Consider the following 22,084-nt stretch of genomic DNA (forward strand, 5'->3'; position numbering starts at 1 on the left):
GATGCTCAGGAACCTAAACCAAAGGCTAAACTCAGAAGAAAGACAGAGAAAAAGAGAAAGGACTCACAGTTGGGTCAAAAGAAAGAAAGCATTCACACTCTTCATGTCTGAGAGTGTTTGGACAGTATCAGTCTGAAGGATCTTATAATGGCCCTGCAAAATGGAATGGGACTTTGATTTGTACAAACATTTTGCATGGCTTAAGAAGGTAAGCATGTCTGTTCACGTTCTTGTGTACTCACTTTTTCCATTGTGTTTTGTTAATCACGTCCATCTAAATGCTTAATATTGTATTTGAAATACAACTGACACCAGCCATCTCATGAATTATTTTTCATGTGGATTTATCTGGAAGTCAAACAAGGCTCATTAAAGTGTTAATGTCATTCTTTGTGTTTTGCAAGATTGACAGGTCCATTAAGCACCATGTGAGATACAAATCCATGCAAAAGCTTTTATAGTTTATTTAATTACAGCAGTAGTTCTATTAAATATTAATCTAATATATATATTCTATATTCAAATGTGCAGTGTAGTCAAGTGTACAGTCCCATTAAAGTATACCAGACTGTAGTAGTCAAATAAATCCTCCACAACCACCAATTAGGAAATGTCATCATGCAAATTGTGTTAAACCCATGACATTGAAGGATTATGAAGGATTATTGTACCATGAGGACAGATTCACCTTTGTTTTAAGCATGCAAAATGTTTTTCATAAGATTCTGCGCATTATCCAAACACATCTGTTGTATGCTAAAAAGTCATGTAATTAACAAATGCATAGAGCACCTCAGGTAGTTAAAGCAGTGTATATTCTGTATAACGGCACATTAGCTGATGTGACATTGATTGTATTCAAATGTTTTATAGACAGAAAGTTCATATAACAGGGATTCCTTTTAAAATGAAAATGTATACACTGCGTCTAATGAGATGCTACAAGTGTGACTGGTGTCTGAAGCATGTTTCTAAACACAACATTTTCACCGGCTGACTGTGCGCCCAAGAGTATGAGTGGGAACCTGCAATGTATGTCATCAGTTTTTTTTTTTTTTTTGTCTTCAGGAGCCGTTTGTTTGTGCAGCAGTGTGTGATTCTTATGGAACACTTGACCAGTTGTTTCAGGAATTGTTTGTGTCTGTGTCCTAGATATCTGGCACCTGAGGAAACACACAACTTCTATTATGTGCTTGGGTTAGGAGCATGCTCGTTCAGTTCCAATGACTCTGGACCTGCTATGGCTGAGGCACAAAGTAGACTCAACTTGGGGGTTAGATGTTGAGTGGACAGAGGATTTTGAGAAAGATATGTCTCTCGTTTGGTCCTCTGTTACCACCTGAAGCAATCTGCTGGATCAGGATGTTCCATCAATTGAGTCTATTGAACCGGTAGCCAGTGCAGAGATATAAAGAGAGGTGTGACATGGGCCTTTTTGGGCTCATTGAAGACCAGTCGTGCTGGCGCATTCTGAATCATTTGTAGAGGTCTGATTGTACATGCTGGAAGACTGGCTAAAAGAGCATTGCAATAGTCCAGCCTGGAAATGATCAGGGCCTGGACAAGGAGTTGTGTAGCATGCTCTGTTAGGAAGGGCCTGATCTTTCTGATGTTGAGCAATGCAAACCTGCAAGATCTAGCAGTTTTAGCAATGTGATCTTTAAAGGTCAATTGGTTGTCAAAGATTACACCCAGATTTCTGGCTGAAGTCGATGGGGTAATTGTTGATGAACCTAACTGGATGGAGAAGTCATGTTGTAAAGATGGAGTGGCAGGAAAGATGAGGAGTTCAGTCTTTGCTAGATTGAGCTGTAGATGGTGTTCCTTCATCCATGCAGAGATATCCGCCAGGCATCCTGAGATCCGCGCAGCTACCAATGGATCCTCTGGTTTGAATGAAAGATAGAGCTGTGTGTCATCAGCATAGCAATGGTAGGAGAAGCCATGTGCCTGTATGATGGGGCCCAGAGATGTAGTGTATATGGAGAAGAGGAGGGGTCCAAGAACTGATCCCTGAGGAACCCCAGTGACCAGTTGATGAGTTTTGGATACCTCCCCTCCCCAAGCCACTCTGAAAGACCTACCAGAGAGGTAGGATTCAAACCAGCGAAGCAAAGTCCCATGTGATGCCCAGCGATGAGAGGGTGGACAAGAGGATCTGATGATTCACCGTGTCAAAAGCTGCAGATAGGTCCAGCAAAATGAGTACTGATGATTTGGAATCAGCTTTAGCAGTCTGCAAGGCTTCAGTGACAGACAGTAGTGTGGTCTCAGTTGAATGGTCACTCATGAACCCTGACTGGTTAGCATCCAATAGATTGTTCTGTGAGAGAAATAAACAAAGCTGGTTGAAAATGGCTCTTTTCCAGTGTCATTGCTATGAATGGAAGGAGAGAGACAGGTCTGTAGTTGTCGATGAGTAAAGTGTTAAGTGTAGGTTTTTTGAGCAGAGGGGTTACCCGGGCCTGCTTAAACGTAGTGGGGAAAGTGCCTGTGAGAAGAGATGTGTTGATGATGTGTGTGAGCGCCGGTAGGATTGTGGGAGAGATTTCTTGGAGAAGGTGTGAGGGGATGGGGTCTAAAAGACATGTCGTCGGATGGCTGGAGAGGAGTAGTTTGGCTACTTTTGCCTCAGAGTAAGGACAGTAGGAGAAGAGGGGAGTTTCAGTCGTGAGTGTGATCAATTGTAGTTCCTGTATGTGTGGAGCTGAGAACTTCTTACTGATAGATGTAGTTTTGTCTGTGAAGAATGTGGCGAAATCATCAGCTGTTATAGAAGTGGTGGGAGGTGGTGGAGGGGGGCAAAGCAGTGAATTAAAAGTTTTGAAAAGGCTGCGTGCATACGGAGCATTGTTGATCTTGTTGTGGAAGTATGAAGATTTGGCAGTATGTACTTGGGAAGAGAAGGATGAGAGCAGAGACCGATACATACTCAGGTCAGATGGATCCTGAGATTTGTGCCATTTTCTCTCGGCTGCCCTAAGTTTGGACCGATGCTCTCTGAGAACATCGGATAACCAAGGGTTTGAAGGAGCAGCCTGGATATACAAACTGCTGGATCTAAAGGACTGCACCACGGTTGGGTTAGATCTAACTTTGAGGCATGAGAGACAGGAAGCCACTCACTCTCTGTCTGGCCATAGCCATCCTGCCCCTGTGAGCTTTCCATTTTTTCCTGATCTTGCTGAGGTACAGAGATCGTGGATTTAGTCCACATTTATTTATTCCATTGTTTGAATTATACAGATGTAGAGGGATTGAGTGAGTGGGGATATGTAAGGATGTCTCCCACAGAAGAGATGCTCGCTGACTGTCTTTCTCAAGATGATGCATATTGCTCATGCATATTGATGCATAACCATCAAAACCATTATATACTTCATATGCTTCACATTTTAATGGAATGTGTGTACAGCAGTAGGTCAGGCTGGGGGTGCCTTGGATAATAGGCAGGACTGTCCCACACCACAGATCTAGCTCTCCAAGCTACATAACAGAGAGCCGCTGTCATTGGTATTCTACGCCAGCTATGAGACCTCCTCGATGTGCTGTGGTCTCACCCTCTGTAGAGATGGTGGGCGGGAGGTTTGTGGAGGAAAGTGTGCGGTTGGCGGCTTTCAATAATTATATCCCACACACATCCAAATCTTTACCAAAGACCTTCAAAGGACCTGGTCCATCATGGTCTGAGGACCGGAGGCACAGCCAGAGGAAAGTGTTGGTACTTGTGCTCCTCCTCAGAAGAGTAGAGCACAGAGAAGACGTGACAACAGGAGAAAAATCAAGATCTGCTAGAGGTGATTTTAACAAGACAAATCTTTATGGAGAAGTGACATCTCTCCTCCTTTCATTTCTTTTCCCCATTATGTTTAGGCAGTGAAGCTGTAGCTCCCCTGGGGTAGAATTTTTTTTAGATTATATGTTTGCTTCCCTTAGAGGAAGGCTAACAGGAGCTTGAAATGTTCGCCCTTGGCCAGTATTCCCTATAGGTGTCTACTGACATAACCAGACTTTGAGCTTTGCCCTTGAGCTGGGGTCTATCTCCATCAGGATGCCATTCTTCGGGCCTGTAAATTGATGTACATTGCAGGCACTGTCTTATAATCTTTAAAAGTACCGATAGTGAGGTCAAGGACTGGAATTGTCATGTTAAGACACAAGCTTCAGACACCGGTCGTACTGAGGACATTACCTATAGTATCTCTTCAGATGCAGTGTCTTGTTCCCTTCTCAGGGAACCAAGGTTAGACTCATAACCCAAGATGTTCTTCAAATCTAGTCCACTGTAGAGTTTAACTCCAACCTTAACCAAACCAAACACAAGATAATCAAAATCTTCAGAAATACTGGAAAATTGCAGCCAGGTTAGATTGATAAGGATTGACTGTGGACCTCCAGGTTCGATATAAAGAATGCTTATGCCACCCTTGTGTATGTGACTTTCAAAGTCGTTAAATTGTTTCTTTTCACAGTACACAGCTGTCTGTCATTGCCTACAGCGCTACATCACTTAAATTGCAGACAGTTCTAGATATTGAACCTGCTATATCTCTTAGGCACTTCCCTCAGATCATGTTTTTGAAAATTTAAACGTAAACCAGCACCAATTTGCCTCCGGTTTTGGGCTTTGTCTGCAATCTCTATTAATTGTCGTTGAGAATGTGTGAGCTGCATTATATGTAATACTTCTTGTTTCAGAGCGCTACAACTTTGCTCCTGCAGACACATTGCCTGGCTAATCAAGGTCTTTAAGATTGTTTGATAATCATAGGTCAGTGTGTTGAAACAGGTTGAAAATTTACCAGGGCAGTGGGTCTGCAGGAACAGGTTTGAGGAACCTCTGCCTTCAGTATTATAATAACTTTCAGACTTTAGACATTTAAGTCCATGTTTAATGCAAACATTTTTTTTTCTTCTGCAACATTTTATATGCCTGTGAACATGCATACACAAGACATTTAATTAAACATCAAAACAGCCATTCTTGTTCTTTGAAGACATAATGCAGACCATTCACTGTTTTACATTATTGCACTGAGCAGATATTCAGATGCAAATCTTGCTAGTACATTCACAGTATTTTAAACATCACTAACATATTCCACAAAGTCCTTCAGCTTTACTGCATGGAGCTTGTGCACAAAAACCTTATTATCAAAATAAACCTCTTAAGAAATTCCTCTCTAGAGCTCTAGGTGGCCTGGCTATAGCGAAGCTTTGCTATGAGTCCTGTGACGTATTCAATAGAAACTAAATCATACATGATGCTGAGAAACACTAAACAGACAGCTACTGTATGCATCTGCAATGGCAGCTGTAGACTTCATGCTTCATGATTCATTGTGTTTCAATTTCAGTTGACTGTAAACGTAACTCTAATCACCTGTGAATCGCAGGTCAATGTGCAAGGCTCAAGCAGTGGTGAGAGCTACCAGGAACGGCTGTCTCGTCTAGAAGGAGATAAAGAGTCTCTTGTGTTACAGGTAAAACATGGGGGCAATTTGTTACAATTACTTTTCCTAAGGTGCATCTAGATGGCATGGATTCTTCAATAAATAGCTTAAACATCCTTTGATGTCAATGTAATCATGTTTGAATTGAAATTACTGTACATTATCAACAGCATAGACAGTATCTAAAAAAAAAAAAAAAATAAACTAATGAGAATTTATGTCCAAAAGTGAAAACAGGTTATAGAACTATTACAGACCAAAAAGCATTTAATATTACTAACCTGTCAAAATGTATCAAATCCAATGGCCAGATCTTCTTTACAAGCACCTGATACCTTCTAAAACACGTTTTAGCTTTGCCTAAATTTTGTATGCAATCAGCATTTGTTTGGACTGAGACTTAGAGCACTACAGCTGTGATACTTGAAATCCATCAAATTGCTTAATGTTTATTTTTAATTATACTTAAAACTGCTTTGTAAGTTACAGTAATTGTTCTAGAAAAGATATTGCAAATCTGATGAATGAAGAGAATATATGATTCAAAATGAATTTATATTAGCTGTAAACTATAGATCTGTTCATACTGCAGACATGGCTGAACATTGGTTTCATAAATGTATGTTTTATGAAGACATAAAAAAAAAATAATAAAATAAAAAAAACTGTTCAGCTGTAGCATGCAATAAATGAAGAAATCCAGGAAGTGTTCTTAGCCAAGCCAGAACAATTGTGGTGTTTCATGGGAACAGACAGGGCTTTACGGATTAGTCCTGTTCTGGCTTGTTGGATTTTGGCAGTAAGTATATGTAGGTGCTTCCTGATCAACTGGGTTAACGAGAATAATCCAATGTTTATATACATGTGTTTAGTCTAATGTCTGAATAGAATAATGAGTGTGATTAGACTGTGAGTAATATATACTCTTGAATGAACAGAGAGGATGCACCTCAAATGAACAAACGTGATTTAAACCTGTTTCTCAGGTGAGCGTGTTGACAGATCAGGTGGAGGCTCAGGGAGAGAAGATCAGAGACCTGGAGAATTCTCTTGGGGAATATCAGCACAAGCTCAACTCCACTGAGGAGATGCTTCAGCAGGTATTAGTTTCAATTTGATATAAACACCTCAAATTATTATTCAAATACTAGTCAAGACTTGATCAAGATGCTGTAACATCACTTTAAATTCAGTTTGGACAGCAATTTCTTCCAGTGGTAATTGAGTGAAAATAGGAAGTTAATCTCACACTGAAATTGGTTACTGTGTATGGCGGCCAATATGTTTGACGTTCAGTTTACTTCAAATACATGTCATGTCAAGTTTTGATGCAGTTTGATTGCATATTTGACCTGTTTTTTGGTGTCAAACTGACATCTGTTCAACATCAATTGCCCACTGGGTAAACAAAAAATACATTTTCTTGTTTGTGTATTTTCTGTAAAAACCATCAAATTATTCTTTGCAAAGTCTGTAAAAGGCTGTGTCCAATTCAAAATATTCCAGATGTGTGTTGCACAAAATGTTAAGAGCATTAAAACATTTACACTTTGCATCATTAATCGTCTGCTGTTTAGGACTAATATTTTGCTTACATTGCTAAGAAGGCCAGGTTTCTCAACAGGCCTGGTGGATGTGTAAATGATCAGTCATGCGTTAAAGAAAAGTTTAGGTTTCTTAGTTGACTTCTTACTTTTGTTCGACACCTATCCTATTTTCGGGGACCCGAGCCATATCTAGAGATCTAAATATCACAGAGACTTGGCATTGGGCAGTCTTCTGAGATTTGTGATTGAGAAATTATAAAACATTGTTCCTTTAGCTTTGGTCTTATTTTGAAAAAAAAAAACAAAAAACAAAAAAAACGAATAGCTTTTTTTGGGAACCTGTTCACGTCAGCAGATACATCTGCACCTGATGTGCTTGAGGAGGAATTTTGGCATCTGTGTGGAAATTCTTTGTTGGGATTCCAGGAGACTGGTCATCACATCACCTCGGCAACTCAAATACTTAAGCAGCAGCGGTATTCAAGAGCCGGCACTGACCTGCTTTCTCTTTTGTAATCTGTGTCCAGCTAGAGAAAAAAAAAAAGAAAAGAAAGAAAATCAGTGTAATATGGAAGTAAGTTAGAGAAGTAGAGTGGTCTTGAAGCTTTGGCATTTCAGTAGACCTGCTAGAGACATTAAGGCCATTTATGAAGATAAAATCGTTCAAGGCAGAGTAAGACTCCTGCACTTATCCTTACCATTTATTCAGGGACTAAATTCACATTCTTGTCACGCTGCTTGTTAGTCTCATTTTCCTCATAAGCTAATTGCATATTTCTATTTAACTTGCCTTTGCTTTGAAAGCTCTATGGTTGATTAAATCTCCAGCGTTTAGATGGGAAGCTTTTTAGGGCATGCGCCTGTGGTCATTGAGGTTTTGGTCTTCAAAGGCAAATCCAATTCCAGTGACATGGCCTAATATTTTCCATATGCCGTCTTTGAAAAGCTCAAAGCTCACGTAAAACTCCTCAGCACAAGCTACTGACATTTATTTTTTTCTGGCTTCTGAATTGTGAAATAAATTCCTGTTCAGTGTCTGAGTTTAACCATAGTGATCAAAGAAGGCAAAGCCTGCTTTTATGTTTTACACCAAGGGTGTTCATGTTTTATGGCAAGAGAGATCAACCACTTATTTAGTTGACTTGCAGTGAAACAAATCAGCCAGTCTAGTGTAATCAGGGCTGTAGCAAGCACTCAGGTGGTTATTACTAAGTGTTGATCTGTATTTGGATTTGATTGTCTTCATATGGGAAAATACTGTTTCGCAAAGTTATGTCTTACCAAACGATCATTTTGTATTAACTAAGAGCTTTCTCTCAATAAATTCCCAATTTGCAGCTTATTAATAGTTAGTAAAGTAGTTGTCAAGTTTAGGTATGAGTTTGGATTAAGGGATCTAAAATATGGTCATGCAGAAGAAGACATTGATATGTGCTTTATAAGCACTAATAAACAGCCAATGTGCAAGTAATATGCATGCTAATAATAGTGAGAACTTGGCCTTAAAATAAAGTGTTACATTTTCAGTGCACACTTTTTGATTTTGAAATATTTGCTACAATCCAACAAGTTCCAAAAATATGTCTGCAGTTAGTGTTTGACATAACATGGTATCACTCATTCTGTTTACCATACTCAAATGTATTGCACTTTTCCCAGCACGATCAGAACACTCAAGCTCTGTCTCGTGCTTTCTCTCATGTGTCAGTCCCTGCGAGAGAAGCGGGTAAATATAGCCCTCATAACCTGTGTATATTTAGCCATTGTGGGACAGAGATTTTGAACGGACTTTGTGCCTCCTTAAGAGTATAGTTCCATAGTTTCACTTCTTCGTGTGCATGTGTGTGAGTGTTTACATGTATATTTGTGTGTGGACTCATAGGAGCTTCTGAACAGGAGTTCTCTAGAGACACAGAAGTCGGGGTTGATGGAGGAAGTATCCTGTCTAAAAGTGAAGCTGGGGAACATGGAGGAGAAACACATCAACACTGCTGAGAGACAACATAAAGCTGAGGTACAACTCTGATGAAGTCTAAGATAAAACTCAACAGATTCTGACTGCACTCAGAGTAGATTAAAAGATGCAGACTGAAGTAAGGACATGATCTGGACACAGTGTGGACATTATAATTGATGTCTCACAGCATTTTTCGGTTTGTTTTTGTCTTTGAACCGTGGTCTCATACCCCCTGAAGCTTACTTAGTCAGCCTAAAATCAGTGTGTATGCGGTATATTGAATTGTATAGACATATATAGAATATGTAATGTATATATGTAGCTTTTTGAATTGCACAAGTCCATAATCTACAGCATTTTTACCACAGAAATGGCTATTTTAATCCCCAGTGCTGATACTGATCTAGAGACCAGCTGATATTAGATGAGATGTGCTCACAACTGCTGAAATGAAACGAAATGCATGCAACTTCTGTTAAAGGACCAGGTGCTCAGTTTTTGACCAATATTCTCAAAAGAAAACTTAAATTCAATTACAATCGCAAAAGTGAGTACATCTCCTGAAAGTTACTAAATAAAACTAAATACAAATTTCTGGTGTAAGGTTACGGCAAGTTTTGATCAACAGGTAAGTATGTTGAACCAAAACTGTTAAAGACAAGCAATTAAAGGTGTTATATAACCCACTAAATCATACTCAGACTTAAACCACTTGAGTGTCAGGAGATTTATTTCTTAGCATAAAAGAAGACAGTGATACAAGAGGAATACCAAATCACTGTTTTAAGTTCGAAAATATAGCAGAAGTAACACCAACATTTAAACACAATGGACTTGTAACATGGCTACTGAAATAATCAGGCCTTTAATTTAAGTTTTCATTTATTGATGAGTAATTTTTTGCTAGAAAAAGAGCAGGAGAATAACCATCCAAGTGTCTCAGAGCCGGCAAAAGCTATGAAAATAGTAAGTGTTTATCTCAGAGAGTAAGATGCAGCCTGCAGAAGTACCTACTGTAGCCAAAGCACAATAAACTCATTTAACCTCTTCCATGGCCCATATTTACAAAATATAGACTTCTGGGAATCCATACTCTCGTCTCAAGAGACCAAGTCAATCATTTCGGATCTGACAGCATCCAAAATGTTCTGGTGTTGCTAGAGGAGGAGTACAGTGAGAAGTGTCTGGTTCCCACAGTGACGTTCAGTGGTAGTAAAGCTCTTCTATAGGGATGTATGAGTGCTGAAGGTGTGAGAGAGTTGTGCTTTATCATCGCTGTCATGAATTCACTTACCACTGTGTGATGGAATACAAAAACCTGAAACTGAAGATGCTGCCCTCTCCTCATTCCCTGCACTGTTGATTCTGTAGAGACGAGCTGAGCAACACACACCTCATTAAAAACCAGGGCCCGTATTTGCAAAACATTTTCTTTGACCAAAATAGTAATAAATAGAAATATTGTAGAGTGCAATATTATGTTGCCACACTCAAATAAAGGTTTAAAAATAAAAATGTTAATAGCCACATTCAAATAAAGATTTTAAAACGCAGGCTAAGGGTCACTAATTAAACAAGTATATTTTCAGCTAATTCTACCTCTTACATGTTTGCTTCTCATAATCATTTAGTGAATATGCATATAAACAGCCTTTTTATTAACAGAGTAGAATAATCATGATGTTACTTCCTGCCCAACTGGTCAATGAAAACAAGGATATAATCAAAGGAAAGTTTGGAGTTGGGATAACCTCCAAAACCAAAGGACGATACCTTTTTGATAGCTCGTAAACATTTTTAAGTAAAAGTAAAGTATGTTCTGAGGCAGATTGGCAGTAACAGCCATTTTAGGATAGTCTGTGATTTGGTCTTAGTGACTTAGTAGACTGATGGCTGAAGGTCTGGAATTCATGGCAGTTTTCATTTACCAAGGCCCGCCCATAAGGCCGTTTGACCGACATGTCAAACAACCAATCACAGTTTGTTTCGTTCATCGTCACGTTTCGGTGCGTGGAAATGGCCCCACAACAACAGACTGGCATGCAACAAGTCAATCATTGAAATAACAAGCAAAAAAAAAAAAAAAAGCAAAAAAAACTAATCAGATGACGACTTCAACATTCCTGAAGTGTTTCCAGTTAAGTGTACCATATGCATCAGACGTTTAGCCAACGTTCCGTGGACGTGACGTCTGAGGCTGAGACTAGTGACTTAGTGACTTTCTCTTTACTACTCATAACTTTTCACAGATTTAGGAGCTAGTTTTAGTGCTAAAACTTTTTGTGAAATACTCTTAGAGCTAAAATTTCGTCCTAAAGTTTTAAATTTAGGATTGACACACCCATTATTTTTTAAGATTTTAAGTTATGAACTACTTTAAGGCTTAAGATGTTTTGTGAATACAGGCCTAGTGCATTTAAGGAGTTCGTCCTCCATGAGTCCTTCATTTAAACAAAATTGGCTTATTTACTTATTATATATATATATATTATTAAGTATATGTTAAATAAATTTACATTTTTTGGCCAGCTTTCTATGAATTTAAGAAAGTACATATTTTATTTTTATTATTTTATTTTATTTTTATTTACAGGAAGTGTACTGTTGAGACAACACCGTTTAGAATTAAGTGTTTTAAATTAGAATCTTGCAAGCAAAGTCTTGTAAATTCTGCTATGTATTGTTCAGGGGGGGAAAAGCTGTTGGCACAAAGAGTGCTTGTGTTAATGTGTTTGGGCTTATGCCGAATAATTAGTCTTTTTTAATTTACTGTGTACTTTTTTTCATGTAATTGCTATGTTCATGGTAACTACTGCGGGACAGAACTGGTTGATCTAAAATATACCTTTCCTCTGGCATTACGATGTGCAAGCATGAGCTGTATGTGTTTGTGCGGTCGTGTCCCTTTCGTTTAACCATAATGGGCCTCATGCCATACAAGCAGTGCAAACGTCTGTGTAATGGTCTTGAGCAGCCTAGTCTAACTGACCAATAGCCAATAGTGTTTTTAGCATGGATCAAGTGTTAAGAATGACCTCAGCGTGATGTCTGACAACTGCTGGGCTTCACACAGAGAAAGAATGGCACCAATCCGTCCGTGAGCATTCCTGCAGCATGCCTCTCTCTCTCTCTCTCTCTCTCTCTCTCTCTCTCTCTCTCTCTCTCTCTCACACACAAGGTCTTGGCTTTCTACCTGCTATAGATAGGCCAGTTTACCATCTGGTTTACCATGCTGCTGGTGTCACATGGCATCTCACATGAAAGTTCTTTCATCCACGTGCTGGACACAGTACACAACTTTTAACTTTTATTAGAACACAGGCTCCTCTGCATAAGATGCTATAGGAAGCTGTGTCCAACAGTTTATAATTTTTGAAATTTTATAAACTTCATCACTGTCTTTGCTTTAAAAAAAATGCAGTTATTTTTGCTTTTGGAGCCTGACATATTATAAGTGGTTATTATAGGTTATGATGCCATTTTGGTTCATGCAGGAAAGCCAAGTTCCTCAGCTAACGACAGCTTTATGCATTAAATTGTGAGTTCACTTGATATGTTATTAAAGATTAGCACCCAGACGATGAAGTTATTTCAAATGGCACATTAGACGCTGGTTCGTGTTCAAATCATGATTACTCACACAGTATATCCTGGAAAATAAATTTAGTTACTTGGCTCTTTAACAAAGGCTCCTATATTCGAGACCTTGGCTTATGTGAAATGGGTCAGTGAGATATTTTCTTGTCTAAAGGAACATTTCAGAAAGCCCAGCCTGGGCTTGTTGAATGATGTTCATTAATGATCCTAAAATCTTCCATTGTATTAAACCAACCGAGTGACCTGGAAAAGCAGAATAAAAGAAACTTTTTTAATAGTTTTGGTTATTAACTACTCACATTGTTAAAAAAAAAAGGCAAGCAAGGCTGTATTTATAAAATGTAAAAAAAAAAAAAAAAAAAAAAAGATTGGCCACACTTAAGTTTGCAGACCAATTCCCACTATGAACTACCTACTATGACCTTTGCCTAAATAGCAATAGTTAGTAAGGCAGTTGTTACAGTTTTTCTTCAGTTGCTTTAGTGCATTTCTCAAATCAACCTTAACATTTGCAAAGAAGTTTGTGCATTTCTCAAAACAATACGTACAAACAGCACCACACAATGGAGTGCCTGCAAAAGTTACTCAGTGCCATCAGAATAAAAAGTCACTGTGCCATTGTTTACAAACAAGATTAAAATACGTTTTACAAATTTGCAAAATGACTAATAGAAATGCAAACTAAAGTGTTACCTTTTGTTTTTGCTTTAGGAACATTTATGTAGCATATTTGTTATACCCTTTTGGTTTCACTTTATTTTGATGGTCTCTTTAACACATTCTGTTGCCTATAAGTAACGTTGCACCTACATACAGTATATAGTAATCCTCAATAGAGTGTTCAAAATGGACCATCATGAGTGATAATGGTTGGGAAAAGAAAAGCATTCGAGGAAAGCATATACAGTGTCAGGACTTATACATCTAGAAAACAAATTTTAACTGATTTTATAATTGAACTATTCAAGTAACCTGAAGAACGCAGATAAGAAGGAAACCAATGCATTTCTGCTTTCTATAATCCATTCTGTCCCCTTTCTCTTTCTCTTCTTTTATCTGTTCTTCCCTATCGCTGTTTCTTTATATAGAGTGTGGTGAATCTGATTAGCGAGCTTCAGGAGCAGATGTGTAGGATTCGGCAGGAGATCTCTAGTAAGATCCAAGAGAAGCCAGCGGAGATGGTCCCAGAGGAAGGCTGTGGCAGTGAGCCAAAGCCAGCGGTGGGTCTGAGATCAGGATTCGCTTAAACACTGTGGAACTGAGCTCACTGTCAAATAGAAAGTGTAGGCACACCTTGGACCTGATGGGTTTACAATCACAGTCTGTAATCTACCAAAACATCATCTGTGCTTATGAATTGTTGACCAAATTGGTAACACCGTATTTTGAAGGTCCATTTTAGACATACTGCTGACTCTAAGTAACGTTGCAACTCCATGTCAACTAGCAGTCATTATAGTATTAGTAGACTGTCTGCCTAATAGCTGCTAACACTTTATTTTGATGCTCCCTCAACAGACATTCTTCTAACCGTAAGTAACTTTGCATGTACATATCAACTTATTCTATTAGCCCTAACCTAACAGTCTAGTAATATTCTGAAGAGAGTTACTTGACATGGAGTTGCAAAGATACTTAGATTTAGTAGAATGTATCAAGTGGACTATGAATTGTTTTGTATAAAAGTGATGACATCTTTTTTATAATTATGCATTGTTGTTGATCAACAGTGTTAGTGACCACCCACTTTTTGGGTCTGGAATAATTTCTTCATTTACGTTCGACCATTTGAACATTTTGTAAACAATATTTAGAATGAAATGGTTTTCAGATGTTGCATTTTTGCAAACATCTTACTGGGATCACATAAAGCACTGCAGACTGTGTAATTAAATCAGTCTGTGCTTTGTTGTTTTTGTCTGACAAATACAAAATTCTGGAACTAAACTCTAGATGTCGCAATCTGATGGGTCTAACTCAATCTGACCTAATGTCACATGGCACAGCTGATTGGTTCTCTCCTGTATCAGCAGCCTATTATCTGTCAACAGTTTTTGGGCTGTGGTTATGTTTAAATTGTTTGAAAAACATATACATACCATTATATTGTTTAACAGAAGGGTGCCCAATCTTGTTCCTGAAGATCCACCTTCCCTGTTTAGCTCCAGCCCTACTTTAATCAAACACACCAAAAACGGCTAATTAAGATAGGTGCGTTGGTGCAGGGCTGGACCTCTGCCGGGGGCACAGCTGGTTGCAGATGTATTGGTTGAAGCAGGATCTATTTGCAACAGTAGGGTAGAGCGGGGCACAAACTAACGCGGGGTTAATTGTAACACACCTGGTTTAAATATTTCCGCACATGCTAGCATAACCAAATTTACCGTATTTACTAGTTGCCATAGCAACACTAGGCAATGAAAAAAATGTGCCAACATTCAAAAGCCTTTTAAAGATATCGCTGAGTATTTATTTTACCATAGTAAAAGTATATTTCTGGCTGAAGTAAATTTTTCATTTCAGTTTTTAGTATTCATTTAAAAATTAGACAAATCTGCTATTATTTTAATCTCCAATTTGTTATTTATCAGTTTAGATGGTTTATTAATGCTTCGCAAACCAGCAGAAGACAATAACCTGCTTTATATTCCAGTGGCACAGATGAGGAACACTGTAACACTGTGTTACATGTGTTAATGTTCAGAAGTTATTATTTCAAGAAATGTAAAGTATTTTGGCTGGTTTATGTGTGTGGTGTTCTATGAGAGCTGTGTGTGGAGGGAGTGGAGTGTTTTTCTGAATGTCTAAATGTGTTTCATCTATTTGTCCACATTGTTTTGAACTACTGTACAGCTGTGTGTTATGATCAGGGCCGTTCCAAGCATTGCTGCGATGTGTTCATTGTCAAACTCCAAAATTAGATTATTTTTATTAAAAAAAATAAAATAAAAAATGTCATTACTTTATTTGAAAAAGTTAACACATGTATTTTACTGACAAAATATTTTAGTTTGTTGTGTATATTTTTTTCATTCGATCAGATAACATTTGAAGCTGTCATATGGTCGTGTTACAACGTGCCCCTCAGATGTTACAATGTACCCCATCTACGGGGCATGTTGTCACGTTTCACTTCCTTTCTTTTGAGGTAAATAACGAAAAACGTATACACTGTAAATATGAAACAAAGCGATATATTTGTACTAGACAAGTGTGAAAATAATGTGGATAAAAATTGTACTCTGAACCTCACGTGGATTTACATAAACCGCGAAATTCAAAAAGTGTTAGGTTGTGCCCTATGCTCCCCTACTCAAATTCATTAAACAAAATTCTGACAGCTCAACTGAGCCAAACACAGGGCCTAAATTCACAGAGAACTAATCAGGGTGAACAGACACAGGTGTGAACTAATCTAAAAACCACAGAAACTAACAAGAGGTGTGAAAATGGGAACAAAACACAAGAACAAGGCAAAATGTGAGAGCGAGAAGGTATTTCTCCAGGAACAGGATTGGACAGCCCTGCTTAAATTGATGATGGTAACTGTGATGTATTACAGTAATGTATGACAACTGTGGTAGATTAGTATTTATGCAGTATTTTTACCATGGTACCATTTAGTGGACAAAAAAACATTTAGAAATTATATACAGTATAGTGCATTTTTAAAATATTTACTTGATATTAAGTAAGATTTCTTTTTAACATGTGAACATGCTTTGGTGTGTGCATTATTCCACAGAACCTGCATGAGGAGCTCAAGATGCTCAAGGGTCGAGTTGATGAGCTGGAGCAGGAGAAGATGCAGTACGAGCAGACGCTCAAGCTGACTCAGGTACTCGCCACACCAGTGTCATTCATGTCTTTGTGTCCTCTACAGGACATTTTGGCCCAAAGTTGTTGTTCACTGACATTCTGCCAATGTAGCTCTAAAATCAAATTCAATTTTATTCAATCTAATTTGTAGGCTACTTCCGTAAATTCAAACCTGTGATCAAAAACCAATAACAGCCATAATTTTCTTCAGGTGCTGTACATGAATATTTCCTAATCAGATCTGCAACAGAATGACACAAAAGAGCTGCAGCAGATTGTCAATGAATAATGCCTTTTTTATTCCTTTTGCAAAGCTTTTATTGACAGTTGGTCAATACTGAAAGGATTTTGATATGCAATATAGTAATTTATATATTAATGTGCTGATAGCAGTAAATTGTATTTAGTAAATGGTCAGCATTGAGAATGTAGTATATGTCAAACTCCTTAAAAAATGATTCAGCTTCCCATAATGTCATTTTAATACTCTTGTAGACGTACTATGGCTTGTTTATAATGTAATTAATTTTGAATAATTAATTTGTACAATTTTGCCTATATCCTAATGAAGTGTTTCTTCTCTCTCAGGCAGAGATTGTGAGTTTGCAGCAGCTGTTGAGCTGTAAGAACTCTGAGATTGAGAGTCTACAGGCTCAGCTGCTCTCCAGAGCTCCAGTGTCTGTCGACAGCACAGAACGAGGTACTGCTATCTCCCTCACATCCATCCAAACGAACGCCCTGATGCTAATGTTAAGAGCACATTAGCTCTTTCGTTTCCTCACAGCTGTGTCTAATTAGTTGTGCATGTTAATGTGTGTTCATTAGTGATAGGCTGATATTTGTCCATTTGAGATATTTGTCTCGTAACTGTGTTCAGTTGGCTATGTAACAAAAGTATTACTTTTTAAATCGATTGCTTGTGCAAAAAATCACAGGCAGTGAGAGTGTTCAGGGAATGCATGCATACATACACTACCGTTCAAAAGTTTGGGGTCAGTAAGACTTGTAATAGTCTTTAAAGAAGTCTCTTCTGATCATCAAGGCTGCATTTATTTGATTAAAAATACAGAAACAAACAGTAATATTGCAAAATGTTTTTACAATATAAAATAATGTTTTTATATTTTAACATACTTTTAAATAGAATTTATTCCTTTGATGAAAAGCTGAATTTTTATCAGCTGTTACTCCAGTCTTCAGTGTCACATGATCCTTCAGAAATCATTCTAATACTCTGATTTATTATTAGAATGATCAATGTTGGATAATATCAACATTTGTGCTGACAAATATTTTTTGGAACCTGTGATTTATTTATTTATTTATTTTTTCAGGATTATTTCATGAATAACAAGTTTAAAAAGTACAGTGTTTATTCAAAATATAAATATTTTAGAACAATGTAAATTATTTATTATTACTTTTAATAAACTTTTAATTATTAAATTAATACATCCTTGGTGAATAAAAGTATTAATTTCTTTACAAAAAACATGCCGGAAATGCAGTATAAAAAATGCTTTATTAAGAAGTAAGTTCTTCATCAAATGTGGTACATTCTCTGGGTGCACATAGTCATTATTCTTGTAATTCTCTTTGGTGCCATTATAACGGCACAGACACATTACACGACTAACCTTTCAATTTGATCTGCATTACACTAGCCTCTTTAGATTTTGGCATTAGCCTTTAAAAAATATGTAGTGGTCAATTACTAATGTTAACAGCAGATATTAGTAATTGCTGTATGTGTTTGCTGTGTGTTGTGGAAGCTAACAGTGGTTCTTTTTCCTCACTACCATTCACTCACCATTAGAGGAGATGTACAGAAGAAGACTCAACACCAAACGTAAGCTTGTTTATATCACACAACCTGCTGCTAGCAAGAATAATGTAGAATTCATATGTGCACATAAAAGCCATTTCTGCATTTGATTGCATGAGTTCTCACTTGTCAATGTTTTATGTGACCCTATAAACTCATGCCTGTGTGAGCGTCTTGTGAGCTGGTGACTCCAAAATGAAGTCATAATCATTTATTGCTCCACTTAGCTTTCCTTGGAAAGTGTAAGATCAGTGTAATTCCTGTTTCTCATGTCTGTAAACTTTCATTATTTTCAGGATAGTAGATCTTAAACATTTGTGAGGTTTATGAAATGCAGACTGTAGATGGACTTTATAAACAATCTTGCAGGTCTGGAAAAGTTCTGCACGGATGTTGTATATTTTACATGATGGTATTGTTTTACTTTGAGTTTTTTGTTTTGGTGTCTCTGTCAACAGATCAGGAACTACAAAGGTTAAAGACAGGAATGGAATCCCTTATTGCCGCAAATGATGAAAAGGTAGGATTTTATACTTCTTTGTATGTGTGTATAAATACACACACACACACACACACACACACACACACACACACACACACACACACACACACACACACACACTTAATTATTGTTATGGCCATTAATAGAAAAAAATCTGGAATTCTTATGGCCACTAATAGAAGAAAAACACAAATCTGGAGATTTTACATTATGGCTTACGGTGTCAACACTCTCTCCTCAGCGTGTTCACAGGGTAAGCAAGAGTGATTTTGAGCACACTGGTCCCTTTGTTCCTCAGTGTCCTGTGTTTATGGACTTAAGTGTCTAGAATGTCTGTGGAACTGAAGCCAGAAGCAGTTTCCTCACACATTGCCAAATATTTGGACTTGCAGCACCTGTGGCAGAGACTGCCCTGTGTGCCATTTCATCTCAAAATATATTATTCAGATTTTTGGTTCAATATCATTTTTTTCAGGATCATCAAATAGAAGAGCTCACTGTCCTCCTTAGCCAGCTCAAACAGATGAATGACGTCATGACTTTAGTTCAAGGTAAATTCTTACAACTTTTTTTTTGTTTTGTTGTCCGTTTTATCAGACAGTATGATTCATTAAATAAGGAAAGATTTGTTTGTTGGAAATGGCAAGGAGTAGGGCTGTGCAATATATCGAAATTATCGAAATATCACAAATGTACATATGTGACCCTGGATCACAAAACCAGTCATAAGGTTAAATGTTACAAAACTGAGATGTATACATCATATGAAAGCTCAATAAATAAGCTTTCTATTGATATATGGTTTGTTAGGACAATATTTGGCCGAGATACATCTATTTGAAAATCTGGAATCTGAGGTTGCAAAAAAATCAAAATACTGAGAAAATCACCTTTAAAGTTGTCCGAATTAAGTTCTTAACAATGCATATTACTATTCAAAAATTACATTTTGATATATTTATAGTAGGAATTTTACAAAAAAAATCTTCATGTAACATGATCTTTACTTAATTTCCTAATGATGTTTGGCATAAAAGAAAAATCAATAATTTTGACCCATACATTGTATTTTTGGCTATTGCTACAAATATACCCCAGCGACTTAAGACTGGTTTTGTGCTCCAGGGTCACATATCGCAATATGCATATCGCTACAGCTTGCAATATTTGGGGTTATGAACAAAAAACTAAGAGAAAATCACTCACTGCTCTTGCCTAAATAACGTTTAGCTTAAATAAGAATCAGTGCATATTGAATTCATAGAGGGAAGACTAAGCAGTACTTTTCCTTTTTTTATTCAGTTCCTAAAATGATTACACTAATGTTAAAATGACATTTTATGTAATGTTAGAGTAAAACACTAGCGTTCACTTTCAGAAGTTGTTGAAGGGGTGCTTTCTTTTCAGTGAAAAAGTGAAACATGTATGCTAGTTATATCAGAATCAGAAATAGATTGAGCTTTATTCGCCAAGTGTGTGCAAACACAAGGTTATCGCATATCACATTTTTTTTCAATATCGCACAGCCCTACCAAGGGAATTAACTCGAAATTAAACAATTACATGAGTTGTGATATTATCAGGTGTTGAAATACAGAATCCAGGCAGTTGTATCATAATGATAAATAACTAATGTCTCCAACAGGCCCTGAAGACAAATCAGGACAGATCAACAGTGAAGATGTAAAGCAGAATGGGACTGTAAAGATGAAGACTCTAACACATAAAGCTCACTCTGAGGTGTGTGTAGGTTCACGAGTGTAAGTGGTTGCTGACTTTGAAGCGTAATTTTCTGAACCTTTTCTGATTTTTTGTTTTGTTCTTTTTGTCTCTGGTAAAGTTAGCCTTTAGTAGCTCAACTCCTCTACTGTCAGCCTCAGTTTCTTCTCCGAAAGATGCAAACCCCAGGTAACAGCATCTGTACACCCTCCTTGTTACAAACAGGAAAATAATGCGTGACGTGTAATTATTAACACTGTTTTCCTCAGGTCCATCAGTATGGAAGACTTTAAAGGCAGCTCAGCACAAAAGGTCAGGCCAAGCAACCAATCTAATTTATTTAGAGTTGTTTAGCTGTTGATACAGAATTATTTCTTCATGGTTTGCATGTGTGTGTGTGTGTGTGTGTGTGTGTGTGGTTTACACAGAGCTTATGAAATCCTAAAATGTTGTTGACATGCCATGGTTCTCTCCAGTGATTCACTCTGTTTTTTCAGGCTGTGGATGGGAAACTGGTAGAGCCTGTTCTTTCAGAGGAGGTATAGAACGTTATTAATCTGTCATCATTATATTTACTTTTAATCTTCTAGTTGAATTTTAACTAAATATGTCAGTATAACTGAAATCATGGCCATCTTATTATTGACAGTGGTAAAATGCTGACACTATAATGCTGGCATTTGGAGATTAAACGTGTCTGCAGCAGCCAGCTTTACATTTCTCTCCCATTTCAATAGACTGGACCCGCTGATAACAGACAGCCGACACTCCCAACAGTGTTGAGTCACCCAGAGAAGAAAGAGAATGAGACGAGTGACACATCAGAACAGAGGACACCAGAGGACAAGCGCGAAGACGTCAACATTAGTATGAGACCCTTTCAAAGTATCTTGTCCTGTTTTGAAGTCATTGCTGATTCTTTAAGGCCTAAGAGGTTTTATCATGTAATAGTTTAGCTTTTTCTTGTTGAGATGGTGGTGATTGTCAGAGAACAGGTAATCTTGTGTAATTTGACTGTCGGCATTAAGTCTGGTCCATGTTGGATCTCATTGTAGCCATGAACTGACTGATCTAAATGAGACGTGAATTGACCAGTCATTTTGAGCATTTTACAACTTTAATCAGAGCAGGTACTATAAGAATGGAATAGATATAAAAATCCAACTTAAATCATAGCCCTATTGCTAATGGCCTATGTATATATCTATATACTATTAGAACCAGGTTCTTGATTCCCAGTCCTTCTAATTTGATGTCTCTGGGCCTGTCTTAAAGCCCATTTTAGGTAGATACCCATGTATTACTGGTGAAATTATTTTTGTGACTAGAATGTATATTTCTAGACTTTTCTCCACCCTTATTCTTGGGCAAAACCACTTATACCATTTTCTCAACCCCCGTGTCTTTGATGGACTCTAATGAAAGGGCCTGTAGCAGGAGCCAGAGCTATCATATGGGCCCCACCTGCTCAGGACCCACTCTGTGACTGAAGCTTGACTGAAGCGAGGCAAATCATTGCCAGATGCCCAAACATGCTTTGACAGGCAAGGAGATTGGAGACTGGCCTATGAAAACCTGCTCCATTAGTCTATTCTGCTCCATTAGCACAGCTGCTTTCATTTCATTTATTTAAATATCTAACAATGAGCTAATTGTACTGACAAC

At 37.6% G+C, this 22,084-nt stretch overlaps 1 protein-coding gene across 2 annotated transcripts in view; it reads left to right on the forward strand.

Moving 5' to 3' along the window:
• Nucleotides 1-22,084, forward strand: part of ppfibp2a (PPFIA binding protein 2a) — a 34,099-nt gene that overhangs the window by 6,381 nt on the left and 5,634 nt on the right. The window contains exons 1-15 of one of the 2 annotated variants that reach the window (XM_073850304.1): nt 24-208; nt 5,397-5,483; nt 6,440-6,553; nt 8,883-9,014; nt 13,643-13,774; nt 16,300-16,392; nt 16,962-17,073; nt 18,190-18,222; nt 18,657-18,718; nt 19,176-19,251; nt 20,346-20,440; nt 20,541-20,608; nt 20,689-20,731; nt 20,917-20,958; nt 21,157-21,286. In XM_073850304.1, coding sequence (XP_073706405.1) covers nt 161-208; nt 5,397-5,483; nt 6,440-6,553; nt 8,883-9,014; nt 13,643-13,774; nt 16,300-16,392; nt 16,962-17,073; nt 18,190-18,222; nt 18,657-18,718; nt 19,176-19,251; nt 20,346-20,440; nt 20,541-20,608; nt 20,689-20,731; nt 20,917-20,958; nt 21,157-21,286 — 1,267 coding nt within the window. In that variant the 5' untranslated portion in view covers nt 24-160. Of the gene's footprint in view, nt 1-23; nt 209-5,383; nt 5,484-6,439; nt 6,554-8,882; nt 9,015-13,642; nt 13,775-16,299; nt 16,393-16,961; nt 17,074-18,189; nt 18,223-18,656; nt 18,719-19,175; nt 19,252-20,345; nt 20,441-20,540; nt 20,609-20,688; nt 20,732-20,916; nt 20,959-21,156; nt 21,287-22,084 lie in introns of those variants that run through there. The other variant, XM_073850303.1, reaches the window with a different exon arrangement.

The sequence above is a fragment of the Garra rufa genome, chromosome 11 (genome assembly GCF_049309525.1).
Source record: "Garra rufa chromosome 11, GarRuf1.0, whole genome shotgun sequence".
NCBI lineage: Eukaryota > Metazoa > Chordata > Actinopteri > Cypriniformes > Cyprinidae > Garra > Garra rufa.